The 11,062-nt window shown below is 45.0% G+C and overlaps 2 protein-coding genes across 3 annotated transcripts; one reads left to right on the forward strand and one right to left on the reverse strand.

Annotated features, from left to right (window-relative positions):
* Window positions 1-249: 249 nt before the first annotated feature.
* Window positions 250-2,086, forward strand: LOC122032951 (probable membrane-associated kinase regulator 2). Of its 2 annotated transcripts, XM_042592269.1 has the most exons (3): window positions 250-1,010; window positions 1,209-1,700; window positions 1,765-2,086. In XM_042592269.1, exons 1-3 carry the CDS (start codon window positions 641-643, stop codon window positions 1,878-1,880), a joined length of 978 nt encoding a protein of 325 aa, XP_042448203.1. In that variant the 5' UTR covers window positions 250-640; the 3' UTR covers window positions 1,881-2,086. The 2 variants fall into 2 exon arrangements, with proteins under 2 accessions (XP_042448203.1, XP_042448202.1); XM_042592268.1 differs by having other exon boundaries at window positions 256-1,700.
* Window positions 2,087-10,441: 8,355 nt separating this feature from the next.
* LOC122031660 lies at window positions 10,442-10,837 on the reverse strand. Its single transcript, XM_042590750.1, has one exon. It carries the CDS (start codon window positions 10,835-10,837, stop codon window positions 10,442-10,444), a length of 396 nt encoding a protein of 131 aa, XP_042446684.1.
* Between the last annotated feature and the right edge of the window lie 225 nt (window positions 10,838-11,062).

The following is an 11,062-nucleotide window of genomic DNA, read 5'->3' on the forward strand; positions in this document are numbered from 1 at the left end:
TTCATTTAAAAATTGATTCATGAGTTTACTAACGAATATATTCATTAGCTAATGAGTGAATATTATGAAACTTAAATTTGATTTATTTAGTTCAAATAAATTTTTATGAATTAAATTTGGAATAGTTCATGAATAATTTGATTCGTTAAATCTCTATTAAGAGTCATGTAATGTTTCATAGAGCGAAACAATCAACCGAAAAGGTTTTGATTTTTTTGCATCGAGTCAAATGAACGGCGGATGTGATCTCCCGCGTGATGCGTGCCCGCTGAAATCACGTCGCTTTATCCTGTCGTAGGGCACAGGCTCCGGTCAAAGGAGGGCAGGAAGGAGAGCAGACAGCCGTGCTCTCGCTATCCGATCGAATCCGAATCCAATTCATGGCGCGTCGGCGTCTCCTACTGTCTACTTCCACTCTATCTCTGTCAGCTGATGCTGGCGTTCTCCTTCTCCCTCCTGCTGAGGAGCCGCGCCCGAGCGCCCCTCATGCACGGCACCATGACCACGCCCCCAATTGCATGCGTGCCCTCCTTTAACTTGAGCCTGCCTTTTGCTCTTTTCTTCTTGTTCCCTCTACGACTACAAAAGCCCTCAAAGCAGATCCCTAAAACAAAGCCATAGGCCACAGGGTGAGAGCGCCATGAAGCTCCTCAGACTCCTCACTCAAGCTAAACAAGGCGGCGGGCCACTTTTCCTTTCTTCGAGGCGCGCCGCCATCGTCACCACCACCATCTCCACCACCGTTGACTTCGGCGGCGGCGGAGATTGTGAGGACGACGGCCCTTTCTTCGACCTCGAGTTCATGACCTTACCGCTGCAGGATGGAGCGCGGCATGCTCTAGAAAAGCAACAGCAGAAGTACTCTGACGCGGAGTCGGATGAGGAGGCCGACGAGTTCGAGCTCGCGATGTCCCCGGAGGGTGCAAGGTGCGGGCTTGAAGGCTGCGGCGGCGGTAGCCTCCGACGCATGGACGGCGTCGCCGTCTTCTCTGACGATCTCTTCCTCAAAGGTAGGCTCTTCCCGCTTCAGCCGCCTTTGCTCGGTGATTTTGCAGCGTCGGAGCCGGGGTCATCGACGCCTCAAGTTCCGGCCTTTGTCAACCCTGCCGCCAAGTTTCGCGCCTTCAAGCTGGGATTTCGCAGGAAATCGAATTCGAGCTTCCCGCCAGCTGATCCCGCTGACAAACCGTTTGTGAATTTCAAAACAGAGGCTGCGGCGGCGGCGGCGGCGGCCCACTTTACCAGGGACATCAGCTCCCGAAGCTCCTGCAGCAGCAGCTCCGGCGCGAGTCGGTTTCCTAAGGACGTGCTTCATCGCTACATCAGCAAGATCAAGCCGCTCTACGTCCTGCTCTCTAAGCGGTACAGCAAGAAGCTACGCTTCTCTGGGCCGCTGGTATCCAGCGACGCCGGTAAGGTGCGCCCCGCCGGGGAGCTCGGTGAAGATGGCTTCGGAGATCACCCGAAAGATCAACCTTCGGCGGCGAGTGGCCCCAAGCGATCGTTGAAGGCCCAAGATGCGAACATCCCAGCGGGGCTGAGGGTGGTGTGCCGACGGCTAAGGAAGAGCCGATCAGCGTCGGCCGCCGTCTCATTCCGCTCTCCTTCGCTGGCGTCCGGGCGACGCGACGACTCGCTCCTGGAGCAGCAAGACGGCATCCAAAGCGCCATCGCCCACTGCAAGCGCTCCTTCAACAAAGGTACCATCTTCCCTCTGCCGAGGTCGAATCCCCATCTAACTCGCAGGGTCAACTCTCCCTGCAGGTTCCGAGTCGCCGCTTACTCGATCAAGAAGCGATCCCGGCGACGGCAGATCAGCAGAATCCAGCAGGAGCTGCGACGTCGTCGTATCATCATCGTCCGTTCCGAATTTTTATTAGAACGGAGAACGATTTCAATTCACCATAAAAAAAAAAAAAAAATCAAAATCCCGTCCTTTCTCTGTCTAGCGCAGTGTTTACTCCCTTCCTCGTACATTTCCATGTAACGTTTGTAACTAGTAAGATTCTGCTGTTCGTTCGATTACTCGACTCCTCTCGTCTTGTAAATTGTAAGGCATCTAATGATCTGATATGTTCTTGTTGCACCCGATGGAAAAAGAAAAACTCGAAGCGATGTATCGAATTAGAGATGGTCCGGGAATGATGGCGAGGAAGAGGACAAAGGCCTGAATGATTCCGAGCGTTGGAAATCGTGCCATCCTTTTGATTATTTAAGTAACTGGCGACAGTCGTCTTCGTTTTCTTTTTTATTGGAGGCAGAGGTCGTCTCTTTCCTTCTTTCCTTGGCCTTCCGATGGGCGAGGGCGTCGGTTAGCTCATCGGCAGCACGAAATCCTGCCTTCGTTTTTTCTTTCACTTAAATTCTGAAAGCAAAAGGAAAGAAAAGGGTAGACAATGACCGGAACAATAAAAAGCTTTGACCACTGAAAAAGATAAGCCACCACTACCGCTCTGCTCCTTACGCTCTCCCACTAATTGTCTCCATATCCGAGCTTCATCCTCTCTCTCTCTCTCTCTCTCTCTCTTGGTTGCACTGACATTGGAAAATTTACCTGTTTTGTCTTGGATGAATCAATTGGCATGATGTTCTTCTCTACTGTCACTGCCGGCATGAAATAACAATCATAAAGCAACCAACGCTCCCACCGAGATACGATACTGGTGGTTTTTTCTTCAGGGGACAGTCTGGTGGTTCAGATTTAAAATGTTACGATATAAAGGGTTACAGTTGAAATTCAGTAGTTTAAGCATGCTTTTATTGATATGTTGATCATATGTACTGATGTCTAGTAGACGTATAGGGATGAGCTATAGTAGCCGTAATAGCTCAGATTTAAACTCGATTCTATATTAAATTCGTCACATTTAAGATGAGTTTAAACTCGATTAAACGGATTATGAGGTCGGTTTAAATCTGTTGATCATGTTTAGAAGTGGGTTCGAAGCAGATTACGAATTTTAATGAACTCATCCAAAACCCGTCGCATATATATATATATATATATATATATACGGTGATGAGGAGGGGTCTCATCCCACGAAGGTAATTGGCACAGTAGAGATCAAAGTCAAAGCGGCCAACACTCAGATATCATCGATCGGTCGAGTGATCATTCCTCGACCGAAGGGAGAAGGTCCCGATCCACCGCAGCCTCCGACACGAGGAGTCAAACGACTGACGTTCAATGGAGTATGAGACGATGTGCAGAAACCAAGCCAAGTGGCTACCCCGATCGCGCGAGGCAGTAAGACTTGATATTGACACAATGGAACTTCTGTTGAGCGTCTACCCCGCTCGGTCGGGCAACAAGGCGCGACAAACATAGTGAAATACGGTCGAGCGAACGTGTCACGAGCACGGTTGGGTTCCGGCCGAGCGGACGAGATACAGGAACAGCGAAGTCCCGGCCGAGCGGTCAGTCAGCTCGGCCTAACGGCATACTCTCTCTGATATCCATCGACATTCCTTTGGGAATTAGTTGTCGTCGACGTCGGACACGGACAGCTAGAAGATCGTACCGCGGAAACTTCCACTGTCACTTCAAAGATTTGCTTGGACTGTTAACGTAATATGTCAGGGACACTTTACTGACAAGTCTTTTCAGGGAAAACTTTGGGAAGTGTGCTCGCCTTGGATAGTGTGTACACGTGCTACAGGAGCTCTCTATAAAGGGGGGTCCAAGCATCGACAGAGGTATGCGATATTCACCGTTTGTACCATAGTCTTCTTGTTGTTCCGCCTTACACTTCATCGTCGGTGACTGAGTTGAGCGTCGGAGGGCCAACGCCGGGGACCCCTTCCCTGGCTCGACACTGACGTCATCTGTGTTGTAAGTCAAAGCGGAGTCTATAAGCGGTCAGCGGGAGTGTCACATCCCCAGCTTTCCATCTCTTCGACTTTCTAACAGGATCATATTTAGCGTCATCTGTGGGAACATAACCTGCATCCGAGCCAGGAAGATGGAGGACCCTAGATGACTCACCACCGCGACGCTCACCCAGTAAGAGCTCAATATGCTCGTGCAAGCTCGAGTGACAAAGATGATCGAGCAGCAACAACAACAGGCATTAGCCGATCGGCAAGCATCACAACCTGCGACATTAGCAGCTGGGAGACGGGTAGGGTAGGAAGATCGAGCGAAGCAAATCTTCATATGGGGGCATAATAGAAGGCCAACTGGCACACAGGGGGAAACACCGCCCGCGCCGATCCCCTTTCATTGCACCTTGGTCCAAATCCCCTCAGAAATATCCCAAGCGAATCAAGAACGAGGATCATCTTCGAATGATGCTCCCGTTCGGGATGCACGAAAAGCAAGGCGCCCCCGAAGCAACGCGTCGCCCGAACGGATCAATCAACAATTCTCTGAGGAGATCTTACAAGACTCTCTGCCCAGACATTATACCTTGCCTCTATACGTATCCACGCCGAGTTCCTCAAAACAACTCCTTGAGTATAAGCCTCTCCTTTGAAAGTTACTAGCTACGAGCGAAGAAGAGGGATTAAGAGGAAGAGGAAGAGAAACACACAAGGGAGAGTTTTCTCCCTTGTGGTGGTCACAAGAACAAGGGAAGGGCTTCCCCTTATTAGAGGCGGCAAAGAGAGAGGGGAGAGGGAGAGGAGAAGAGAAATTAGGTTAAGGTTTTTCCAAAAACCTTATAAGTCAATTAATGATCTCATGTGTATAATCTTCTCTCAACTATATCAATATATAGCTCTCATTAATGAGTTGAATTAGAATGCCCAAATTCAACTCATTACCCCTTAACCAAAAATTAACCCATTAACCCCTTGGTTTGGTTCACAACTAAACCAAGTTGGTTCATGACTAATTTATGATTAAACTAAATATGGTCCAACTCTTCCATAAGAAATGTGGCTCATCCGCACTTCTATTGTGACAAATATTTTCATATTTATCTTATATATGGTCTAATCAAATATTTATCTGTTGATAAAAAAATCTTATTCTTTAACTTATTTTACGTCTTTTAGAGACTCGTTAGTGCGTATGACCCAATAGATTCTCGATTTATGTTGGTCGTCCATAATTAACTACTTAATTATAGAACGATCATGAGTGACACCTAGTAGTACATCATGATTCTCAATTAGTTGGAAAATCATAGTTGATCTTAGAATTAATTCTAAACCCTTTAGCAACTATAGTGAGTCATGTCTCGTTCCTTTCACTCGTCTTATACCCACTTGGATTAGGGCATGGTCTATGTGTCTTGTCCCCACTAGGCTGACTACGTCAAACCTAGTCCAAGTAATACTTTCTCGTTCTATGGATTCAAATTAGTGGTACATATGTACAAGAGTCTCGCACTCTTAACATGTGATACTTTGGTCAAAAATTTTAAGTAATAATCCTAACGAGTGGACATAGGGTATACCTCTCCTCGCAAGGAGCAGTGAATCCTCCGTGGGCTATCCAAACACCTTTGGACACTTCAATTTATACTCAGTCATCCCGGGCCTACACCTCAATGAGATGCTTGCTTATACTCTATGACAAAGATGACTTATATACCTCGAGTCGAAGGAAACTTGTACTCGTGCTGCAGTAAGAACTTCACATACATATCTATATATATGTAGAGAATCATAGAATCTTACAACGAGTCACTCTAATGAACTAATTACCATAACCAGCATCCACGTTTAACTCTTGATATCCCAATATCTCCAGACAATGAGAAAACAGCTGCTTGGTTGAATCAAGCAGTATAACCCCGTGCTAGTCTTACAGAATTGATGATGTCCGAATGCATCAATTCGATGATTAGAGAAATTTCAATATATTCATAATTGCGCATGTAGAGATAATCACTAGTTGCGATCTAATCGCAAATTCTTTCATGCTATGAATTATATTACAAACATTCAGTAAATAACTTTAAGACAATCAGACATATAATATGCAATCAAATAGTGAATCTATACTTATCAAATAAATAAAAAAATAGTCAGGTTATTGCCTTAGGACATCCTTCACATTCTAATAATATGAACTGTAGTGGGCTTGACCAAAAGGCTAAAGGTCTCAACATAGTCAATGTCTAGTTGTTGGTGGAAACCCTTGGCAACCAGGCGAGCTTTATGACGATCAATAGAGTTGTTTGCCTTTCGGTTCAATTTAAATACCCATTTGCAACCAACAAGATTTTAATGAGCAGTACAAGGAACCAAGGACCATGTATCATTGCTGATGAGAGCGTTGTACTCTGAAGCCATAATAGTTGGTTGGCTCAGAAGGATCGGAAGTGACAAGATGGGCATGGAGACGAAGAGACCCAATTTTGTCACGAGTAATCATGGGATGTAAAGAATAAGAATGAGCCCTGAGAAGGCCCCGTGTTAGACATTGTCAACCGGGAATCTGAGGAGAATGGTAGAGAATAAGCAAGAGCCCTGAGAAGGCCCATGTCAGACGATGTCGGCGAAGAGTCTGAGGAAGATGGTACCTCGGCTAGAGGAGTAGAATTTCTGGTGATAGTGGAGGGGTTACTGGGCAACAATGATGAGAAACCATTGGTATGTGACTTGGAGCCTGCAAGGATATCTAATACGATAGGAGTAGGACCATGGAGTGATCCAGAATCCTTGTGATCAATAAAAGGAAAAGAGGTTTCATCAAAAACCACATGCCGAGAAATAAATAGCCTCCCTGTAGAAATATGAAGACAATGATAACCTTTGTGTGATAGGCTATATCCCAGAAAAATACATTTGATGGATCGAAAAGTTAGCTTGTGACGATTGTATGGGCGAGTAAGAGGAAAGCAGCTGCAACTAAAAATTTTAAAGAACCTATAATTAGGAGACCGTTGAAATAACATCTCAAAAGGAGAACGATAATCTAGTGTGACAGTGGAAAGTTGATTGATTAAGTATGCTACATTAGGAAATGCTTCATTCCAATAAAGTAAGGGCATAGAGGCGTGAGCTAGCATAGCAAGACTCGTCTCGGTGATGTGATGAATTTTGCGTTCAGCAACACTATTCTATTCACTCATGTGTGGACATGATAGGTAATGTCTTTCCTCCCCCAATCTGTCTTTATTATTTTGATCATCCTGCTAAATTGATTTTCAATAAAAATTTAAAATCGGAGAAAAGTTGAGAGTACATCAAATTTGCGTTTAAGAGGGAATATCCAAGTATAACAGCTAAAATCATCCACAAAATGTATAAGGTAGTGATACCCATTAGTAGAGAAATTAGGGGATATATGGTCCCCAAACATCAGAATGTATCAAATCAAGAGGTCCTACAGTTTGAGACTGAGATAGGAAAAAGATAGTTTATGGGCCTTTCCAAATTGACATGCATCATAGAAAAAATAATATTATTGTCTAAAGTGGGTAGATCATAATGAGAGATAAGACGAGCAAATATAGCGGGCACCAGATGTCCTAAATGATGATGTCATGTGCTGATAAAATAGCACTCTCCAAGACAAGTAGATTGCCTAGTAGCGAGCTTACCAATCTGGGCTAGACGATAGAGACCATCTTTAAGGGTATCTCGAAGTAGTTCCACCTTCGTAGCCTGATCCTTAATAACACAAAAGGTTGGATGAAATTTAAAAAATACACTATTGTCAACCGTAAAACAAGTAACACTGAGTAAATTCTTAGTAATGGCAGACACATGTAATATATTTCGAAACTGCAATAATCTGGCAAGGCTAAAAATAGATGAGTCGCCAATATTTGATATGGGAAGAGTCATATCATTGCCAACAATAATTTGTTCTATACCTTAATAAGGAGAGTGAACTTATAAATTCTCTAAATCAATTGTAAGATGGTCAGTAGAGCCTGAATCAGGGTACCAAGTAGGATTGGAGATTGTGCTAGGTTCGTCAATCATAGTTGATGGTGGTAGTAGAATCTTAAAATTCTTGTCAAAGCTACGTTGACACAATGCTACAGAATGATCCTTCCCGCCACATATTTGGCACTGGTATGATGTACGGCAGTTAGCAGTAACATGACCAAACTTATCAGACAATTGATACTTAGGTCGCCTATTTCCATTATGCTAACCTCCGCGGTATGAACGCCCCTCGCATTGTTGATTATGGTTCGAGAATCCATGTGTAGATATAAAAGGAGCTAGGCTTGGGTTCTCTGAATATTGGGCTTGAAACTGGTTGGGTGACCCGTAAGAGTTGAGAGCCCCAGAAGGTTCGAAGAAGGGGGCGCCCAACAGAGGGTTCCTTGTAGTAGCGCCTATATGGAGCGGTACCTCCGTGAAAGTTTCTCCCAGATGATTCGAGTGCCAAGTATGCCATGGAGATGGCTCAATGGCATGTAGCTACTCCAAACATTGTTCATGAGTACTACATGTTGGTTAACTCTTCTATGCTTACTCCTTCACTTTTGGTTGTTATGGCAACCACCATAGATTCATACTTGGATTCGAGTCCTCCAAGGATGTAAAGCACTAAATCGGTCTTTGGAACTCGATGTCCAGTGCCTATGAGATTGTCCGAGATGGATTTTACCTTTTGTAAATATTCGGTCATGAATAGCCCGCCCTTCTTCACTGTCTGTAGTTGAAGCCGGAGTTGCATGAGGCGTGCACCAAACTATGAGGCTACCATTTTCTCCAACAATGTCCATAAGCACCTTGAGGTGGTGCAAGGGGGCCAATGATTTGACCCCAAGACTTCCTCTAACAGTGTTGATAGAAGTCAACTGAGAAGACGTTGGTTTTGCTGCTCCCAAATTGCATATTCGGGATTAGCTTTGATCTCCTCTACACCGACTTCATTTCGAGTTACTATCGTCTTAACTGGGGTTACGAACTCTCCAGAAATAAATTGAAATAAGCAATGACCTTTTAGTATAGGTAGTACCTGAGATTTCTAAAGGGTGTAGTTCCTCTGGTTTAGTTTTGTCGATATTTGGGTAGTGAACGACGTCATTAGTTGTAGCTTTTCGGCCATAGGATCGTTGAAATTTTCCTTATGGCTCTAATATCAAGAAGAACAAATGGATATATTGTATTAATTCTTATCGTACAACTACTATTGTTGATACACTATTTAAAGAGGAATAATAATAAGTAAAGATTCTTAATTTGTGGGATCATGATAAATACAAATAAATATAGATCCTTAATTTATGGGATTAGATACTATCACTAAAAATTCGGAGATAATTGTAAACCTGATCCGGAATTCCTAAAATCATGGGAAGTATATCCTTTAACACGGAAGCAAAGGCTCTACAAGCGGGGTGATCACTCTCCCGGTTTGCCGCTGCTCCTCCTTTTCCCGACAGATCGCAAGGCGGTGCTCAGGCTGCAAGGGGTGGGCAATGGCAGAGACGGAGGGTGATCGGGAGGTGCAGGCACTGGAAAAGCATGTTTTTTCGGAGCGAGGGTTGGGCGTGTGGCGAAGAGGGTCATCCTTCAGGGGGATGTACCGTTCGCGGCTGAGGGTCGTGTGGCAAGTGGATCGTCAATCATGGAGAAGGGGAGATCAGGAGGGTGGGCGGTCGATGCGACGGTGGAGCAAGGGTCAAGGGAAATGGAGGAGAATGGTGGAAGGAGGTGATGGACTAGGTTTTAGTAAAATTGAAATAGATTGTTTCATTTTTAGTCTGAGAAAAATGTTAAATAGAAAGAAAAAGTATTTTAATTCATTCAAACTAATTATTTCAATATTTAAAATTATAAATTTTATTTTATAATTTATTATTTTGTCAAATACATATCATCAAATAAAATGTCATTTAAAATGAAAAATAAAACATTAAAGCCTTCCTAATTAATAATAGCCAAAGTTAACCTTCTCTTAGGTCAAATTACAACTCTTGACCTACATTACACACGTAGGAACATAAAGAAACCTATGTATCAATAACAACAAACAATTGACGATGACCCAACAAAATCTGTTGATAAGAAGCAAAGCTCACATTGAAAGCGCCTTCCATCTTTCGAATCCATCGAACCATTACACGGAAAATGAATTGCATAATCTTATATATAAATCAATCTTCACAGAGTAGGTTTTTGCTAAATATTAAATTATTAATGCTTCAATTAAATTCCATCCTCTTCACTCGATGGTTGCAGTATATTTGATCGTGATTTATTTTTTCCGTATTTTTAGATGGATTGATAGAGTACTGAGATGAATATATTCATTTTTTACCATCGTGATATCGGAACTGACCGTCACCTCCAGATCCCGCTTGTACATCCCCCACACCTTCATCCTCTCCTCGACCTCCGTCGAGCTCCTCAGCTCCACCTCCACCTCCACCTCCACCCCCGTCACTAGCTTCTCGGCCGTCACGTTCATCCTCCTCGCCACCGGATTGGTCATCACATCGCCCCTCACTGTCATCCTCACCGTCCGGTCCGCCCCCATCTCCCCCGCCGGCGCGTACGCCACCCCCACCGTCGTCTCCTCTTAGAAAAACGTCGTCGCGCTGCTCCTGAACCGGAACGACGCTACGTCGGGGTTCTTTATCGATACGTCGGCCTCGAACGTGAAGTTGAAAAGGAAGATGGAGAGGACGCCGTCGTCGACGGCGCCGTTGGCCACCGCGAATCGGGAGCCGGCGAGGGAGAGGGAGTTGATGGTGAGTTCGGGGTCCTTGACGACCTTGAAGAGAGTTAAGGCGAGGGCGAGGACGGTGATGCCGAGGACGGTCACCGCCGCGCCAAGGCACCCGCAGCACCAGAAGGCGCACCGGAGGCGGCGGAGGTAATGGGCCGAGCGCCACCGGCATGCCGCTGCCGCTTCCTGATCCAGCGAAGGCTGCGCAAGCTGCTTCGCATGCTCCGATTCCCTTTCGGTTACCATGATTCGATCTATTCCTTATGCTCTGCTCTTCCTCTGCTTCTTATACGGAGTTCGTCATCGTCAATCGTCACCGGCGACGACACGTTCCGCAATCACAACATTTATTAATTGAAATGCCATTTATCAATTAATGATTGAATCAGCAATGTGTTAAGCAATTGACGGCCGATAGGATCCCACTCGTCGTCCTAATCAACCGGTGGCCTTCAGCCATCAGCCAGATCA

The sequence above is a fragment of the Zingiber officinale genome, chromosome 11A, assembly GCF_018446385.1.
Source record: "Zingiber officinale cultivar Zhangliang chromosome 11A, Zo_v1.1, whole genome shotgun sequence".
NCBI lineage: Eukaryota > Viridiplantae > Streptophyta > Magnoliopsida > Zingiberales > Zingiberaceae > Zingiber > Zingiber officinale.